The 20,988-nt window shown below is 35.8% G+C and overlaps 1 protein-coding gene across 3 annotated transcripts in view; it reads right to left on the minus strand.

Moving 5' to 3' along the window:
• Positions 1-8: 8 nt before the first annotated feature.
• The window catches only part of arhgap17b (Rho GTPase activating protein 17b), a 41,484-nt gene continuing 20,504 nt past the window's right edge, over positions 9-20,988 (minus strand). The window contains exons 11-21 of one of the 3 annotated variants that reach the window (XM_067381471.1): positions 18,954-19,065; positions 18,524-18,605; positions 17,507-17,587; positions 17,305-17,418; positions 17,071-17,162; positions 15,571-15,706; positions 13,502-13,738; positions 10,467-10,585; positions 9,824-10,222; positions 3,057-3,103; positions 1,563-1,698 (exon numbers count right to left, since the gene is read on the minus strand). In XM_067381471.1, coding sequence (XP_067237572.1) covers positions 3,096-3,103; positions 9,824-10,222; positions 10,467-10,585; positions 13,502-13,738; positions 15,571-15,706; positions 17,071-17,162; positions 17,305-17,418; positions 17,507-17,587; positions 18,524-18,605; positions 18,954-19,065 — 1,380 coding nt within the window. In that variant the 3' untranslated portion in view covers positions 1,563-1,698; positions 3,057-3,095. Of the gene's footprint in view, positions 1,699-3,056; positions 3,104-9,823; positions 10,223-10,466; positions 10,586-13,501; positions 13,739-15,570; positions 15,707-17,070; positions 17,163-17,304; positions 17,419-17,506; positions 17,588-18,523; positions 18,606-18,953; positions 19,066-20,988 lie in introns of all 3 variants that reach the window. The other 2 variants (XM_067381470.1, XM_067381472.1) reach the window with 2 other exon arrangements.

Below are 20,988 nucleotides of genomic sequence, written 5' to 3' on the forward strand. Positions count from 1 at the left end.
AGAATTTCAACCAGTATAACAAAAAGTGTTTATAAAAAACACTGCCTACCCTAGCTTGAACTGTTTTGTCTTTGATGTTTCTGTAAATTAAACAGTTAAAAAAAAAAAAAACTTTTGAGATCCATTTTGCTTCTGTAATTGAGCATTTTATTAGATATATAATCAGAAAGAAAGTTTGTGTTGGAAAGAAAAATAAATTTTTACAACATTTGTTCATCTGAGGCACTGAGAATGTGAAAAACAAAAATTCAGAGGCAGGAAATGTGCACACAGATATACAAAAGGGGGAGAAACGGGGAAAAAAAATCAATATGTACAATTAAGAAAGCCTATTAAAGAGAACATAACCACAGAAATAAAATACACATATTCCCTCATGAAAGGAATGAATGACTTTTGGCTTTCTAGCTGACGGTTCCTGAGCTTGACTGATCCATAAATCCTTTCATTCACATTAATGTTGTCAGTGCAGTTTGTGCATTGCATACAACATGAAACAACCCCCTAAAGCTCTGATACAGGATCATTTAAGAACATCTTTGGTCATTTCGAGAATTTCATAATAGTATGTGCAGGGTTTATTTTAGTGGATCAAAAACTGTGGATGGATGAATCACATAAATTGATATTGGTATCCTCCACTAAAATAAACCCTGTAGAACAAATAAACGAATAGAAAACTGACTATAATGCTGTAACACTACACCGCAGTCAGTATTGCACCCCAGGAAAAATACTTAAATTATATGTTTCAAATGAATAGTATCTGAATAATTATTTTTCATTTGAATCCAATTTGTGTCATTTTTGAATTATTAAAAGAGAAAATAAACTAAATAAATTTGAATAAATGACATTCACCATGATAACCAACAAAAACATGAAGAGTGTGGGATATCAGCCACACAAACTCAGTGATTTCAAGGCACATATATAATGCTTGTTACACAAAACACCACAAAACTCAAAGACATTCATATTTGATTAGAACCCAAATCAGCTTTATGCCATTTGTGAATGAAATCAAGGGCATGTTAATATGTGCGTGCTGATTACTTCCCGGTATATGGGTACAATGTGCCAGCATTGTGAGGACAGATAGACTACTGGAATCTTCTAGAGTGTTTTTGTTTCTTGTATAAATTGACTGTTTTCTGCAGGCGCCAAAGGTTAAAGTGGCTATGTTCGGAATAGCATACTACTGTACTATTTTTACTGTATGTAGTATGTATACTTTGCATACATTCTATATGAATACCCAGATGACCTACTATATTTGCACACTGCTGGGTACCGTATCCCACCATGCAATGCATCAACTTGACCTTCCATTACCAGTGTGACGTTTGAACTAGAAGAAACTGTTTTGACTCATTGATCATGCTACCGACGTTTTACTTAAACTTGAAGAATGCTTAATAACGACTTTTATTCATGAGGTAACCAGTATATAAAGAGGTCATGTGACAATGTTTGGATACTTTCACATCCTTAAAAAGGGTAGGAATATACGGTGCAGTATGCGAACATAGCTTTCAATTTGCTGTTTGAAAACCGAACTCCGCCCCCCTCCTCACAGGGCGGTGTTTTCTGATTGGCGTTCATCTTCTGAGGGTGTTTCCGTGGTTTTATCCTCCTCAAGCTCCGGGACAAGATCCAGCCCTGGTCCCATAAAAGATCTCTCCTCTACATCTCCATCTGTGCAATCATAATGCATCGTTTAGGTGTTTAAAAGAAAACATTTTAGTTTCCACCATAAAACCTGCAAAATTTGTGAAACCATGAATGTATAACTGAACAAGAAGCACTTGAATGTGTTTTGGATATCAAAATGCATATTATATTATTAACAACGATATTAATATTATTTTATTGAATGGTAACCGTATGAAAATAATGCTTTTAGTTGTGATATAGCCTTTCAATGAAATTAGTATTTATATTTAACCATTAACAATACTAATATTATACATCATTAATATCCAAACATGATAAATATACACCACTGATCAAAAGTTTGGGGTCTGTAAGATTTTTTTATGTTTAGGAAATAAGTATCATGCTCATCAAGGCTGCAATAATATGAGAAAAATACTGTTAAAAAACTGAAATATTATTACAATTTATAATAATTTTTTTTTCATATTTGAATATATTTTAAAGTGTAATTTTATTCCTGTGATCAAAGCTGTATTTTCAGCATCATTACTCCAGTCTTCAGTGTCACATGATCCTTCAGAAATCATGATGATTTGATGCTCAAGAAACATTTCTTGTTATTATCAATGTTGAAATGTTATATTTAATGTGTGTAAATCGTGATACATTTTTTCAGGATTCTTGGTTGAATAGAAAGTTCAACGGTAAAAAATGTAATAAATGTAATAAAAATTTATTTTAGCAACAAAAAAAAAAGACCCCAAACTGTAAAACAGTAGATTATTTTTAAAAAAATAAATAATGTTAAATAACACCGTATCTATGGCACACCTAAAACTGACCCTGCAGAAGCAGCTGAGGTTCATGGGTAGGGAGTTACATGTTTAGCCGCAGAAAGCATGTGCTGGTATTCTATTTTAAAGGATAGTTCACCCAAAAATGAAAATTGTCATCATTTTCTCACCCTCAAGTTGTTCCAAACCTGTATGAATTGTGTTCTGCTGAACACAAAGGAAGATATTTGGAGGATATATATATATATATATATCCTCCAAACAATATCATTGACTACCATGGTAGGAAAAATAAATACTAGGGTAGTCAATGGGGGCCGAGATCTGCTTGGTTACCAACATTCTTCCAAATATCTTCCTTTGTGTTCAGCAGAACAAAGACATTCATATAGGTTTGGAACAACCTGAGGGGGCGTAAATGATGACACAATATTCATTTTTGGGTGAACTATGCCTTTAAGACATGTCACAAAAACACTGGTTAGGCAGGCTGTCATGCAGGTTAACTTGCTGTTAGTCGGGTTAAACAGGCACTGTGCAGAAAGCTTTCAGACACACAGATTGAGCTCAGAAAACATAAACGGATACGCCCAGAGTTCTTACCATCGCCTGCCACTCAAATCACACCTCACAGGCAGAAGATCACACATCTGTAACAGTGCAACAACGTCACAACATGTTCAAAGGATCAAACACTGATGACGACCAACCACCAGCAAAGTGAAGCCAATCATGATTCAGATGGCTGTGAGCTTCCATAAAGCCAATCAGTTTCAATCAAATGACCTTTTAAAGTCAACATGAAACACCGTCTGCAACCTGTTTTACTTTTATAATGTGTCAAAGTAATTAGATTATGCAAAGTTACAAATATACTGTACAGTTCAAAAGTTTGGAATAATTAAAGGTGCAGTGTGTAATACTGACAGATAGTGGTTGAAAAAGGTATAGCAGTCCAAATTTAAAATACATGGGTTGCCAGATTGAGAACAAGCAACAGAAACGAGCGCAATTGACAATGGAAGGCAAGGAGACTTCATTTTAAGTTCTTAATATGTATCTTAATATTAATCCTAAGTTTTAATATGCTCCTGTTCATAAAGATTTTAAGAAGGATGGCGAGGCTTTTTAGGTTGGGTAGAATCTATGATCTTTGACTCAGTTGGCTGGCTTCCATGGCTGTGTTTTCAGCCAAATGGCAACCCGCGGTGTCAAAACACTATTGGGGAAATTGGAAGTGGGTGGAATCACACAGACCAAAACAAAAACAGGCATTCCATCACGGAACGCACATTTCAAAGTAAGGCCCCGTTTACACTAGTGCGTTTTCGTTTTAAAACAAGTTTTGCTACGGTTACGCCTGTCGTTTACACTACGCCGGCGTTTTCAAACCTCGAAAAAACTGTGACTTTTGAAAACGCCGGGGTTTTGTTTCAGTATAAATGGACCAAAACTTAGACTTTTTAAAAAAACGATGGTGTGGCTGGCCATGTTCGCTCTGCGTATCCTTGACGACCGTGTAAACAATAACATGGAGACTGAACTGCAATCTTTGCAGCCATTGTTTAGTTAAACTCTGCATTTTTTTAAATACTGCAGCTACCTACATGCACAAGAGGCAACTGTTGTACACACATGCCCAGTGTGCATGAACGGTCATGTGACATGCGCTTTTAGCCGTGACGCCAGTGTAGACGATGATCGTTTTCATTTTACAGCATCGTTTCAAAAACCAAAACGCACTAGTGTAAATGGGCCCTAAAAGAAACTGGCTGGAGCATTGGTTTCAGAGAGTATGTGAACGTGACATGTAAATATCTGAAAACAGATTATGGTATTTTTATGCTTTAGTTCAGTCAAAAAATTACATACAGCACCTTTAAAATGTTTTAATGTTCTTTAAAGACATCTCTTCTGCTTACCAAGACTGCATTTATTTAATCAAAAATACAATAAAAACAATAATATTGTGAAATATACTGAAGTAGAGAACAGTTATTTTAAATTGTACATTTTATTCCTGTGATGTAAAAGCTGAATTTTCAATTATTATCTTATCAATGTTGAAAATAGTTGTGCTGCTTAATATTTTTGTGGAAACCATCTTTTATGAATAAAAAGTTCAATAAACAGCATTTATTTGAAATGGAAATCTTTTGTAACAATGTCACAAACGACACTTTTGATCAATTTGATGCCTCCTTGCTTTAAACAAATGATTGTTTAAAAGAAAAAAATCTTATCCCAAATGTTTGAATGGTAGAGTATTTCCACAAAAATATGAAGCAGCACAACAGTTTTCAACATTGATAATATTGAGGTTTTTCTTGAGCATCAAATCATCATATCAGAATGATTTCTGAAGGATCATGTGACACTGAAGACTGGAGTAACGATGCTGAAAATTCAGCTTTGAATCACAGAAATAAATTATATTAACATAGAAAACAGTTAATTTAAATGGTAATATTATTTCACAGTATTTCACTATATTTTTGATCCAATAAATGCAGCCTTGGCAAGCAGAAGAGACTTCTTTCTAAAACATAAAAAAAATTCCAAACTTTTGACCTGTATTTTTCTTTAAAAAAGTGTACTAATGAAGACCAGGGATGTGTTTTAGGAAAGTAAATAGGCTGAATTTTGCCTTCATGTTGACTTTCCGGATGAAGATCTGATGCAGATGAACCGTGTGTCATTAAACACTGAAAGTGGTGATCGCTGAGATTTCTTTAAACGGCGATAATCACGGTGGTGGTAATGTCATGGAGCTTCCGCAGTGAACGTGGCAGCATCGCAGAGCTTTCTCATGCTGCAATGCAGTAAACCGGGAGATCGTCTGAACCTCAGGCCAAACTGTGAAGGACTCCGGGCAGCTGCTGATATTTCCACAACCACTGGAAATGGTTCAGTCTATCGCAGCATGTGGTTTCACCAACTCTAACTTACGGTTAAGATTATTACACACGACGGATCCTACAGAGAGGCCGATGATGACATCTTGTGTTATGAGGGATAAATGTGAAATCCAGACATGAAGAGAAGCGAGTGTGGCTCAAACAGGGTTCAGCAAATATCAATACTGAACACTAAACTAAAGATTGGATGTAAAGGACAATTAAACATCACAAAGGTGCTGAAAGGAATGAAGAATGATGTCACGGAACATTCTGTTTTCAAAGAATAGAACTCGTCTTTCAAATTAAGCTTTAAGATTCTTCCTGCCTGTCCAAAATATTCATTGTTTTGATTTCTTTGGACACAACTGTGTTTGATTTCAGTAATGTTCTGTCAGGAAGACATAAATCATCTGAGATTTATATGTCAAATATTTGCTGCCAATTTAAACATACAATTATAAACATTAATTTTCTATCGATTACGTGATATTAAAGGAATGTTTAAGGGTCAGTACAAGCTCAATCAACAACATCTGACATTCTGCTGATTATCACAGAAAATCGTTTTGAATTATTCCTCAATTTGAAAAAATGAACAAGAATCGGGTTTACATTTATACGTCTAAAATAACTGACTTTAGACTCGTTCACTGTAAGTGCATTACCATAAACAAGATTTTTGCTTGTTTTTACCAATATATTTAATTTTATTCATATTTTATATTGTTTTTAATTTATTTGTAACTAATTTTCTACATGCCATGGATGCTGTCTATAGAGTTAAACTTATATTTAACACAGAACATTCACCATGGGAGCTTGTTTCTGCCACGGGATAAAAAAAACTAAAAAGATAATTCTGACTTTTTATCTCACAATTCGGATTTTTTTATCTCACAATTTCAGAAAAAAATCTGAATTTTTACTTTTTAAATCTCACAATTGTGACTGTACATCTCGCACTTCTGACTTTTTTTACGCACTTCATGCAATTGCGACTTTATATCTTGCAATTCTAAAAAAAAAGAAGCAAGAATTGCAAGAGGTAAATGCGCAATTGCGAGAAAAAGTCAGAATTGTGAGATAAAAAGTTGCAATTACCTTTTTTAAATTTTTATTCCATGTCAGAAACAAGCTTTCATAATTCACTGAGTCACGGACGTGACAATGAAATAATTCCGTAACCTATGTACTGCATATTTAAATGTAAATATTAAATATAAACTAGACACAACTACACAGTATATAATGCATAAAACAAAGACCTCTATTAATGACCAGTGCTGTATGCTGCTAACAATTGCTCACTCTGTACTACATCCATGCTGATCCAAGACCTGCTTGTGAAAATACAGTTTGTTAACTCTGGATGTGGGAATGTTTAAAAACTGCAGCTCTAGTCAGTAATGACCTGGCATGGATACTGTCACCTTAAGATGAAGATCTTTGTCTCCACCACATCTGTGAGTTTCTTTCGTCATGTGAAACTGTCCTAATGGAGGGAAACCCTCAGGGCAGCTGTTTGGCAGGGGCTAGCGTTGGGCTTCCTGCCCAATAATGAGCTATTAATGAGGTACAGAATGCTTTTATACGGACTCTAGTTGAGTGTGTTTCCATATTGAAGTTGATTGAGATGTCAGTAAGGGAGGGCAAGTGACATCCATTGAGCGCTTGAAATTCCCATAAGACTTGCATGGACACAATTATAAAAATATTTATATTTAAATACAGTCAAAAATGTACATACCCCTTGCAGAATATGCAAAAATGTTAATCATTTAAAACAAAATAAGAAGGATCATGAAAATTGCATGTTATTTTTATTTAGTACTGTCCTGAATAGACACATGTTTACATAAAGTCCACAAGATAAAAAAACTTACATACCCTTGATTCTCAATACTGTGTGTGGTTACCTGGATGATCTACGACTGTTTGTTTGTTTTGTGATGGTTGTTCATGAGTCTATTGTTTGTCTTGAGCAGTTAAACTGAGCTCTGTTCTTCAGAAAAATCCTCTAGCTCCTGCAGATTCATCAGTTTTCCAGCAACTTCTGCATATTTGAACCCTTTCCAGCAGTGATTGTATGATTTTCAGATCCATTTTATCACACTGAGGACAACTGAGGGACTCAAACTCAACTATTAAAAAAGGTTCAAACATTCACTGATGCTCCAGAAGGAAACACGATTCATTAAGAGCCGAGGGGTGAAAACTTTTTGAATTGGATGAACAGGGTAAATTATACTTTTTTCTCTTCTGGTAAACATGCAAGTATCTTCTGTTGGTTCTGAAGGGCAGTACTAAATGAAAAAAATATGATCTTTAAACAAAATAAGATAAACTTGCACATCATCTGCTTGTTCAAAGGTTTTCACCCCCCAGCTCTTAATGCATTGTGTTTCCTTCTGGAGCATCAGTGAATGTTTGAACCTTTTTTAATAGTTGAGTTTGAGTCCCTCAGTTGTCCTCAGTATGAAGACAGATCTCAAAATCATTCAGTCACTGTTGGAAAGGGTTCAAATATGCAAAAATGCTTGAAAACTGAAATTTCTGCAAGACCTGGAGGATTTTCCTGAAGAACAGAGCTCAGTTTAACTGCTCAGGACAAACAAGAGACTCATGAACAACCATCACAAAACAAACAAACATTCATGGATCATCAGGTAACCACACACAGTATTGAGAAATCAAGGGTTTGTAAACTTTTGAATTGGGTCATTTTTATAAATTCAGTTATTTTTATTATCTTGTGGACTTTATGTAAACATGTGTCTATTCAGGACAGTCCTAAATAAAAAATAACATGCAATTTTCATGATCCTTCTTATTTTGTTCAAATGATTAACATTTTTGCATATTCTGCAAGGGTTACGTAAACTTTTGAGCTCAACTGTATAATGAATTAATTTTCTTAATTATGATTATAAACAATTGTATATTATTTAATAAAATAATTTATTTTCATTGTTACTAGGGGCCAAGCACCAAAGGTGCGAAGGCACCTATTGTATCCGTTGGCGTTCATTTTCTTTATTATTATTCTGCTTCTTCTTCTTCTTCCGCTCGAGTCTATGGCAGCCCATAGAACAGACAAAAAGTTATCAAAAGTTTTTGATAGATCAAACCGTTCTTGAAAACGGCACAAATAAATTTGACGAAAAGCTCGCCAAATCAGTCTTGAGGCTATATCTCCAAAACGATTTATCGTATTCTGACCAAACTTGGTAAATGTGATCACAAGACCTGAGGCAACATGCAGCGTTTCAGTGCAGTGCCACCTACTGGTCCGGAGATATGATAAATGGCTTTTTTTTGCTTATAACTTCTGATGGGTTTGTCCAAAAATCATAAATTTGGCGTCATGCCGAGTCGAATGATATCCAATTTTTCCATATCAGCCATTTTGACCGTCGGACATTTTGAATTTTGGGTTAAAATGCTCTATTTTATGAACACATTAGCATATCGTTATGAAACTCGGTATGGGTCATCAGCACAAGGCCCTGAAGGAGCCTGAGAAGTTTCAGACCAGCGCCACCTAGTGGAGAAAAAAATATTTGAATGCTTTTAACTTGTGTGGTTCGCTTATTTTCATGGGACTCCTAAATCCTTGCCAAGTCCAGCAATACCAAACATGCTAGGTTTCGGCTAATAGTTTGTGCGTTGTGGTGATTTAGCGCTTAAAAACAATTGCTTATATCTTCAAAACTGTTAGTCCGACAGAGACGAAACCAACGTAGGAAACACGGAACCTAAACTGGTTAAATAAGAGTCAAAGCCCAAATGTCAAATTTTTGATAGGAAGTGGCAAAAAAAATCAAAACAAAGTCATCCATGGGTCATTTTTTATGTTCTCATTCATATAAATGTCTATAACTCCGAAGCGAATTGAGATATTTTCACCAAAATTGACACACATATGTATGGGCTCACTCTGAGGACACATAAAAAAAATGGTGTGACTGAGCCTCTTGGTGGCGCTATAATTGAACAAAACATGAAATTGCCATTAACTACAATGCAGTATTATGATGTAAAATGCTATATTAAACCAGTAAATCTTTATTATTGACTGTATTTGTGATTTTTCAAATCTTTTGCCTAAAATGATCTTAATCGGGCTTTAATTGCTCACTGTTGCAGGTGGTCTGATGCTCACAGCCATGTTGGCTGGCTTCTTGTGCCTCTTTTGTGCTTGGCCCCAAAATTGCTGCTTGCAGCTATATTTTATTATTATTATTAATTTATTTTTTGCCAGCTTGTGCAAATTTTGTTTTATGTTTTCATTGATTTCCATCAAATGTAATGCTTTTAATATGTTTGTTCAAATAACTTCAAGTATGAGAAATAATAAACCTTGCCTTAGTAAACACATAATAATAGTAGTAGTAAAAATAATAATAATACAAATCTAAAAGCAGATATTTTATATTGCTCATAGTGTTAAATAAAAGTCCATATTTTTACCTGAGATGATCTTGGATCCAGAAACACAGACACCATTGGCACCGTCGCTAGGCGGTTGGGGTGGTGGCGGGCCAGTGGGTTTGGGTCGCGCTCGAGGGGTGGGTCTGGGGCGCAGCTGGGAGCTGTCATGGGGCGGTGTACCGGGTGGGGTGGGGGTTCTGGGAGGGGACAGGTCTGGTTCTTCTGTGCTCTGGGAAGACGGCTGGGAAGGAGGTTGAGGAGGAGGGTGGCTGGGAGCCTGGATGGGGGTCTGGTTGTTGCGACGGGGTGCGACGAGAGGTTGAGGGATGCTCGAGGCAGAGGGCTGGCTTGGTGTGGGATAGTTAGGAGCCGCCTTTATGCTCTGAGGTGTGGTAGGCGTGGCCTTATTGGGAGGTGCCGGCGCTTGTTTCTTTGTACCTGAAACAAAAATATCCATTCATGATTTTTGTGACTGATTTTATGAACAATAATAACATGCATTTTAGTTCATTTTATTTTATTTTAATCATTTCCCACACACTATTACAGTGAAAAAAAGACAACAAAAAAGCAAATGCAAGATAAAAGTCACAGCTTTACTGAGGAACGGCATATGTTTCGGGCACAAGCCATGTCATCATTGAAATTTTTACCATCTAGGATATGGACCACTAGAACTCACCTCTGCGCATCATGAATGAGGTAGGGGTCCCCACATTCGCCTGAACGGGTGACCCACTCGAACCTCCTGGTCCGTTCCTCATGGCTGGAGGTGTGGACGCAGGTTCTCGGGTCATGTTACTAGGGAAGGAAGAAAAGCGGGAACTCATATCATGGGATTACACTGCAGTATGTATACACAGGTCAGTTAACATGCAGGGAATTAAAATGTAGTGGTCCGAGTTGAGTTAATGACTTGCATGGAAAAGTTAATACTGATGCCTTAAAGGGATAGTTCACCCAAAAATGAAAATTTGATGTTTATCAGCTTACCCCCAGTGCATCCAAGATGTAGGTGACATTTTTTCTTCAGTCGATCACAAATGATGATTTTTAACTGCAACCGCTGCCCTCTGTCATTCAAATAATTGCAGTAGATGGGAACTTCATCTATAAGAGTGAATAAACCTTGCTCAGACAAATCCAAATGAAACCCTGCGGCTCGTGACGACACATTGATGTCCTAAGACACGAAACGATCGGTTTGTGCGAGAAACCGAACAGTATTTATATCATTTTTTACCTCTAATACACCACTATGTCCAACTCCGTTCAGCTTCCGGCTAGTGAGGTCTGATCGCGCTCTGACAACGGAAGTGATGTCTCGCGCTCATTGAAGTATATGGGCGAGACATCACTTCCGTCATCACAACGCGTTTTTTGACCTCACTAACAGGAAGCTGAACGGAGTTGGACATAGTGGTGTATTAGAGGTAAAAAATGATATAAATACTTTTCGGTTTCTCGCACAAACCGATCATTTCGTGTCTTAGGACATTAATGTGTCGTCACGAGCCGCAGGGTTTCATTTGGATTTGTCTGAGCAAGGTTTATTCACTCTTATAGATGAAGTTCCCATCTACTGCAATTATTTGAATGACAGAGGGCAGCGGTTGCAGTTAAAAATCATCATTTGTGATCGACTGAAGAAAAAATGTCACCTACATCTTGGATGCACTGGGGGTAAGCTGATAAACATCAAATTTTCATTTTTGGGTGAACTATCCCTTTAAAGAAAAACGGTTAGCATAATTAGCAGTGTTGTTTCTGCATGCAGTGCATCTTTTCCACTAAAGAAAGAAGCGATAGAAAAAGGCAAGGCAGGACACACAAACTCAAGCAACACAGAATATTCTACATAAAAAGACACGGAGAGAAAGACTAGACGGGTTTTTGCCCTGACCGGGGGGACGTACTGTGACAGCATGATCGTGTGAAGAATCATCCTTGACTTGCATTTTGAGAAGTGTTTGTTTGAATCCTTCACATTTGATTTTCAAATTATTCTTTTAAAAATATTATGGGTAAAACATTGGGTGCAAACAATAATTAATTTAATAAGTTATTGTTGATTATATTGCTCATGTCGCATTATTTCCAACTACAGTAGTCTTTAAAAAACAGAATGAAAATCATTTAATAAAATTACATAAAACAGTACTTTTTATTTATTTTACTATTTTTCTTACTATTTTTCTATATATATATATATATATATATATATATATATATATATATATATATATATACACAAATATCATATATTATATATATATATATATGATATATATATATATATATATATGATATATACACAAATATATATATATATATATGATATATATATGATATATATATATATATATATGATATATATATGATATATATGATATTTGTGTGTATATATATATATATATATATATATATATATATATATACACACAAATATCATATATATATATATATATATATACACACAAATATCATATATATATATATATATATATACACACAAATATCATTATATATATATATATATATATATATATATACACAAATATCATATATTATATATATATATATATGATATATATATATATATATATATGATATATACACAAATATATATATATATATATATGATATATATATGATATATATATATATATATGATATATATATGATATATATGATATTTGTGTGTATATATATATATATATATATATATATATATATATATATATATATATATATATATATACACACAAATATCATATATATATATATATACACACAAATATCATATATATATATATATATATATATATATATACACACAAATATCATTATATATATATATATATATATATATATATATATATATATACACACACACATAGTCAAAACAAAAATTATTCAGATTTTTTTTTTTTTTTTATATTTTTACTAGTGGGTGCAGGACACTATAGTTCATTTATGTAAGTGAGGATAGCAAAAATAAAGTAAACTGTGACATATTATACCCAAAAAATCTTTCACACAGTGGACTACCAGATAAATTGATAAAAATTTGGAACCAAAAATTATTCAGACACTTTGACCTGACCTTGTTTTGCTCAAGTGTTATCTGACATAATTAAGATTATTTTTTTCTGATACAGTTTAACTCTGAGATCATTTCATATTTTATTACCATTTTTTTAACTATAGTGAATAAACTGTATTAATGAATGAAATGTTCAAGGTGTCTGAATAAATTTTGGTTTGACTGTATATAAAAATGGACACTATTTGTCTTGGAACAGACCTTCATCCTAGTTTAAAAACCCTTCGTAAAGCTTATCATTTGCGCTTACGGGCTACCCATGAAAATGGTGATAGTTTATAACTTTACCAGTGATCATTTTCTGATTTTAAAAGTGTTTTGAACAAAGAAACATGAGAATTGCACAATAAGACAATGTGCATGACACAGAAACAAATGACGGCATTTGATTATTGCCATCCCAGGTATCTTGAAAGGTCTGTAACCTTCTTCTTTGATTGTACCCAGCTGATAGCAATTTGACTGATTTTAAAGCAGCGTTTTGAAGCAATAATCAAGACAGTGGCACAAAACGATGTGCACACAACACAGATTTCGGCGGCCAGCTCCTGACATCTGGCAGCGGATGGCGTGGTGAGGTAGCGGGATTTTACGGTCGCACCAATCCTTACCTGTTCTCCGCAGCAGGGTTCTGCTGAACTAAAGGCTGCTGCGTCTGAGGCACCGCAGCTCCCACCTGCCCAGCCTCCAGACCCCCGCCAGTGGGCGACTGAAGGGAGGGCTCAAACACGGGAACCCCCCCGGCGTCAATGGGAGGGAGAGGGGGCTGGAAGTTAGGCGTGGAGTGCTGCTTTTTATTTATTGTGCCAGGTCTACGAGGGGCGATTTCCGGCTGTTTGTTAGCAGGGCTACAGGGAAGAGGGGAGACAGTATGAAACACTCACACAAGAGAGTGACAGTGGGGTATTAGTCTCCACAGAAGGGAAGGAGGAGAAGGACAGGACCACCACCTGACCACTGGGACAGCAACCAGAGAGATATGTTGGGAATAGATGAGATTTTAAATTGTTTTTGGAATTTAGCAATGCAGCGTAAAAACTTTTTCATACATATTTCTAAAATATATAAAATAAATTAATTATATACATATGTACAAGCTACATAGTTTCTCAGTAGGTCTTTATGAGTAGGTTTTTTGAATCATTCACTCAACCAATTCGGTCAAAAACATGGATCTTTTAGGATCGCCACTACTCTGTGTTGCTCAGAGACCCACAATGGTTGATTTTGTTTGGAAACATTTTAGTTGACAGAGCAAAAACAGTCAATATATAGTACAATACACATTATGCACTGGTAATGTTGTATCCTTAAAGGGAAAGTTCACCGAAAAATGAAAATTATCCCATGATTCACTCGCCTTTAAGCCATCCTAGGTGTATATGACTATCTTCTTTCAGATGAACACAATCTGAGATATATTTAAAAATATCCTGGCTCTTATTTATGATTGATGGATGCATTTTTTTGGGCTTCAAAATCACGCCCCCATTCACTACTATTATAAAGCTTAGAAGAGCCAGGACATTTTTAAATACATCTCCGATTGAAAGAAGATAGTCGTATACACCTAGGATGGCTTGAGGGTGAGTAAATCATGGGATAATTTTCATTTTTGGGTGAACTGTCCCTTTAAATTACAAAAAAACCTGTATAAATACAGTACATTTACATCAGTAAATGACACAAACTTTGACACGTTTTAGTATTTTGCCCCTAAATTTAATTTCAAAACCTAGCTTAAATTTTTTGTAGTAGTGCAAAATAAAGCAGTCATTCATTAATGAAGCGTAAATCAATGTTATTGTTAATTAAAACAATTTTTAAAAATGCTATTTGAAATAAAGCTGAAATGTGCTAATCAAAACCATAAAAATCACAAAAGCGCATGACTAAAAATTAAACTAGGAGTAAAGCAGAAAAGCTAGTGTGAATAAGTACTATAATAGAATATAAATAACACTGACATTAATTTCGTTCATTAATAAAGCAGTCAAATCTGTTTAAGAGAGTGACTGCAGCAGCCCGACATTCAACTGAAGGACTGTCCTGTACCTGAGGCACAAGAACATTCAACTTTTCAATCTCTTTTGGTATCATCGCCTGCAGGACAGGAGCTGTTTGACTCATTCTGAACATACCAAGCTTATAAGAGTGCTGCTGACGGGACTAAAAACTTCCTGCTTATACACTCACTGGATAACTAAAATCGCAATTACTGAAATACAAATAATAACATTTTGCTCCTTTTAATCATTTTATTACGACAGATGCTGCATTAGTGCTTCCGAACGTGACTTTTTCCCCCTCTGACTCTGGCACCCAGTTCATGATCATGGAATATATCAATAAATGCGTTTATACATAGCTATGAGCATACATTTTATTTATTTCAGAAAGCATACAATAAGCAACGGTTGACAAAAAACTAAAGTAAAACAAATCAAAAAAGTATAAAACAAAACAAAAACAAAAAAGAAAAGCAAAGCAAAACAAAAAACGAGGCAAAACCACAGAAAAAGATGCATGTGTCATATGAAATGAACAGGTCTAAACAGCCCCCAGCTCTGGTCTCAGACTGTCTGCTTGGACTGTGACAGACTCACTGGCCACTACATACGAGGCCGACACTACTGTGGAGCTGGAGTCATGTCTGTAAACACGGGGGTGAGACTTGTACCTGTCTTTGCGGGGTGTGTCAGAATCGAGCGACCCCTGGCTGCCTTGGCGCCTCTTGTCTATGGTTCCGGCTTCGTAGTCAGGAGTACCCGGGCACCCAGGCATGGCAAACATGCCTGAAACGTTGAAGTCCACATCTGAAGAGCAAAAGAGCAAAGGATATGATTATACAGCCATGACTGAGTAAAAGTAAGTTGTTCTTAAAGAGGACAAGCTCAGTTCTAAACTCTAAACTTTTATTACCAACAGTAACATGTAAAAACTTAGTTTTTTATAGGGAAAAAAGTAAATATTCTTACTCTTATTAAATATACCATACTAAACCGACAGCTTCAGTGATTATAAAAGGAGCGCTCTTTACTTGCTTTCTGTGTAATTCAGTCACAATTTAAAGAAAAGTTTTTGTTTTTCATGAGACTTTATGACTTTTCCTACTTAGTGCTGCTCTGCTGCCATCTGCTGGTTATAGCTGTAATTTCAAGTCCCCCTCTGGTGAAAATCAAGTTTTTTTAATGTTGTTTATATGTCTATGTGGTGATTTTAATATGCTTAGCATAGTTCATTGAATCTGATTAGACCGTTAGCATCACGCTTAAAAATGACCACAGAGTTTTGATATTTTTCCTATTTAAAACTTGACACTTCTGTAGTTAAATCGTGTACTAAGACCGACGTCACTTTTAAGCGCGATGCTAACGGTCTAATCAGATTCAATGAACTATGCTAAGCTATGCTAAAAGTGGTACCGCCAGAACCGGAGATCGGCTGAATGGATTCGAAAACGGTAAAACTCAACTGTTTAACTCTAGGGGAGTTGGAAAATTAGCCTATTTTCAAAAAAAGTGGAGTGTTCCTTTAAAAATTACATTAGAATAACATTACATTTAAATCTTTGAAGTGTAAATGTAAAGCACTTTAAAAAGTCCTTTAAACATTCTTAAATTTTACTCTCCAAAAGTTTGCATGAACCCTGAAATGAATAAATGTAAAAAGACCATGGTTACAGTTAGCATTACTACATTAAATTCATGGTGAATGTTGGTGATTTTTTTGTGGATTGGAGAGCATTATATAACTTCTTCATTCATGGTTCAATATTTCTCCAGGTTTCCATGTCAGCGTTGTTTGATCTGACACCTGTACTTTATAATAGAGAATACTTTGCCAAATTTAAATAGTATTGCGTGAGATCGGTGCGCGAGAGCCTGTTCTGAGCTCGTGCTGTTTATTATTGTCTGAGCTGATAAACTGTCCAGGCTTTGCAGCTCACACGAGTAACACGGTTTCTTTCCGCTTTCGTTTCGTTTGCCGTCTAACGTTTCTCATATGAAACAGAAATGGCAGCTCTCATCAGTAGGGCAATGTGGTGGTCGCACCAGTGCGACTTCTAACAAGATTTAGTCACACCCTGACCCTCTAGTTGAGAACCACTGATCTAGACAGTAAACAGCGAGGAGGCTTACTAGGTTTGGAACAGAGCTTCAGCCAATGGTAGTCTTACCTTCTGGAAAGAACCAGCTTGCATGGTTGATCATTAGTTCTATTATTGACACGACATGGACGGAAGTAGTGGCTGCCATTTCAGCAAGGCTTCTAGGAGCAGAACAAAACTGTAACATGTCAAACTGTTCCACGAGTAACATCAACAAAGACATTTAACTCCATCTAACATTTGTATATAAACGATGCAATTTGAGAAGCATTTTGTGTAATGGGTAATGTGAGCAGATCTCACCCCTCTGTTTTGGCCCACAGCAAATTGGGGCCCAGTACAATGGCGATGTTGCTTGCAGTCATCTTGTTGATGTCGCTTTCCAGAGAAAGCTTGGCAAGAAACTTCACCAGGTACCTTCAGAGACATGGATTAGCTTGTTACAATCATAATAGCTTGTTAAAGGTCAATGCTAAAAGTGAGTTTGATGTAGTAACAAGCAGACCTAAAATTGGTTTTGTTGGGCTTTGGTAACATGTCACACACCACCCACAGTGCTTGAAGCCTCTTATCAGGGTCAGAAATACTGCAGACGAGAGAAAAACAAGAGATATATACAGGGCATGACATTAACACCCACCAACCCGCCAAATGCGGGTGGATTTCAGCAGTGGCGTGTAACTCGGTCACTCCTACTAACCACTATGGCGGGTTGAATTTTATTTAATACATTTTTCAATTGTAGTCTTTTAAAAAGGCTTCTAAAATAATGAACTAAGTACAATGTAGTGTTGTCAAAAATATAGATACTGAAATATCTTAAACGCTTCCAATACTCATTTTCCGCAGAACAGATACACAATACCAGCTGGGCTTTCTCACTCACTCATCTCTCCGACAGCAAGTTGAAATACTCAACTGCTTATTGCACTCAAACAGTCAAATACACACAAAATAATGTTGAGAATATTACAAGTATTCACATAAACAGAAAGAAAAAGCATGTGTAACAGTATAATGCATATGTGCGTCAGGTCTTAAAGTGACAGCAGCCTAATATATATTAATATTTTTCTCACATGGATTCAATGTCAAAATTGTGGCTAGTAAAATTGCTGAATGGCTAGTAACTTTGAAAAAAAAAACACTAGCAAAAATGTTAATGTCAAGCTTATGAGCTTTTAAATTACATTTTAAATGAGTTTAGTATCTGAAACATCTTCATCAATATAATTTCTAATATTCTGAAATTCACATACTGTTTAATCAGCATGGCTATCATTTTTTAATCAACATTTTATTTAGCATTCAGAGTTAGAATTGAATTTCACAAGAACTGGGCACATTCATTTGGGCATATTTCAAGCCTGACACCCTTTGAAAAACTTTGATGCCAATCATTTGATCCACTGAGACACTTCCAAGCTAATTCCACTTTACAATCCAGACCAGAAACCCTTTGAGTTGAAATCAATCGTCTTCCAGTTGAGCATGGACATTGGTGTATGTGAATGTGCTTTACTTTGAGGCTTGTATCCACTCTTCATACAGCTGGTAGCTCATCAGAGGTTCAGGCAGCTCTCTTAGGTAAGATTTGAGGGCTCCTAAATAATCGTGAGAAAGAAAACCCAACATCAATTGCATTTACAAGCCCTCGAATGTGTTTTAACACGACTTAAAGAGTTTTTCAAAAAGAGTTTTTCAAAAATATGGCTCTATTCGTGGTACTCTTAACACTGATGAACAGATATATAAAGTTACAGGTTTCAAAATACCTCAGTGGCAGTATCCTGTTTTTGTAATCAAAAATACAATCAAGCATGGTTTAAAATAAAACAAATCAAGCCACACTGTCATTTTGGGAAGTCCTTCTAAATGCACAAATGACTTTTTAGCAAACAACTCTGTAGCTGTGTACCTCAGCAATTTCATTTACGAAAAACAGCACATACCAGCAACAGCGTGAGGGTCAGAGTAAAACTCCTCCAGTTGGGAAGTGGAACAGTCCAGTGCCGCCTTTAACTTCTTCAGTTTAGAGGCTCCAGCAGCGATGCGGAACAAACCCTGACACGAAAGAAAATGTTGTAAATACGCAAGACCTTTGCAAAGTGCTGTAAACTGATTTGTTTATGTATAAAAATGTCTGAAAATCCAGTTTTTGTATGTGTCAGTGATGGTTTCACAGGGAAATGACTGTCTCCTTTCACTGCTATTATTAGTCTGGGTTTAGCTAAGAAGCAGAAGTGAACCAGCAGACGTCTGTAACACGGATATACTGCTACAGAGTTGCTCTTTAAATGTTTAAGGTCATCCAGAACTTATCTGTAGTTCAACCTTAAGATAATAGTGACTGAACATGCAGCTGTTTTGAGTTCTGAATCTGTATGTCATTGTTAAAGGGAACCCATTATGCTCTTTTTCACAAGATAAAATACAAGTCTCTGGTGTTCTCAGAAGTTTCACCTCAAAATACCACACAGAACATTTAATATAACGTGACAAATGTGGCCCTCTTTGGTGTTTTTTGTGTGTCCCTTTAAATGCAAATGAGCTGCTGCTACCTTCTCACTTTCCAAAACAGGGCAGAGCTTTAACAGCTCACGCTTCAGATACTCAACAACAACAAAACTGGAGAATCTCACGCAGCCAGAATGTCAGAAATTGTCAGTAACAGTGTTCAGCCTTACATTGTTCAAACTGGAGTCAGACACTGATGGAGAGACTCAAAAAGAAGTTACAACTTTTAGAATAAAACTGGATGTTTCTGAACGGTTAGTGGATAAATTTATGTAGTTGTCGACTAGCATGCGCAGTGTTCTGACGAATAATGTTACCTATTAGATTGTGCTACCAACACTATATTTGCATTGTGCCAACTACTGTTTTAATGGGAGGTAGCAAAATCTGAGTGGGTAGCCAAATGAAATTATAATTCAATTACAATTCTTTATCGATTAACTTGCTGTTAGTGAAGGCAGAATAGGCGAAATCGCGCTGAATGACACACAACAGAAGTGCTCTGTCGCGTGCGCGATCAGCTTTCCTTGCGCCTGAATGGTCAAATACACTAACACACAGATGTCAAAATCTTGTGGAGCATCTTGCGTGAATAGTCAGTTATGGCTTAAGTGTACGTAAACAGGTGGGTAATAACTGGATATGTGTCAGTATATTACGTACATGCATTCAGCAGCCCAATTAAATACCCAACTGTCATTAATGTATACATGTTAATATACATGTAAATAAATGTATACATGTTAAATAAACCTACGGTATCTGAAAAAATATTTTTTTTTAAATTACTATTTGTAATTTGCTTCTTTGTTCTTTTTATATAGCTTAACAAAAATAACTGTACATACCAGCTGATATGATTTAGGTGGTCAATCTGCATTTTTAAGTATGAAAGGGTTTTAAATCTTCTAAAAATGACTCAAAATCAAGTAATTTAAGCATGCCAAAGTCAACTTTAATCATATAAAATGTAATTTCCCAACAGCAAAATTGTGACTAGTGAAAATGCTGAATGGCTTGTAACTTTGGGAAACCACTAGCCACAGTGGCTAGTGAGCAAAAAAAACTTTCTTTGGCACATTTCCTTCATAAATGAAATTCAACCATGGTCTCCTCAGTGGCTCAGATGCCGGAATCTATGGAGACTCTTATGTTTATTGGTACATCCAAAAACAGAACATTTGTAATGTTTTTTTGTATATCTCCAGCTGCTACAGCAAGTAAACAGAAATGGCAGACTGCTGCAGCTCTCTCATTGCAGAATCTATGCTAATAGGGCAGATCGTCACCAGTTGTGGGCGTATGAATGTATGTATCTATCTTTTCTTCTCATTGAGACAAAAGGAACTGGTTCTGTATAAAGTGCCCTTTGCAAAAAATTCAAAAGGCAGAAAGATTGAGCACTTCCCTGAAAATGACAACTATCTGCCATTGTGTATGCAGTAACAATGTGCATCAACTTCTCCTCAG

Source organism: Chanodichthys erythropterus, chromosome 3 (genome assembly GCF_024489055.1).
Source record: "Chanodichthys erythropterus isolate Z2021 chromosome 3, ASM2448905v1, whole genome shotgun sequence".
Taxonomy (NCBI): domain Eukaryota; kingdom Metazoa; phylum Chordata; class Actinopteri; order Cypriniformes; family Xenocyprididae; genus Chanodichthys; species Chanodichthys erythropterus.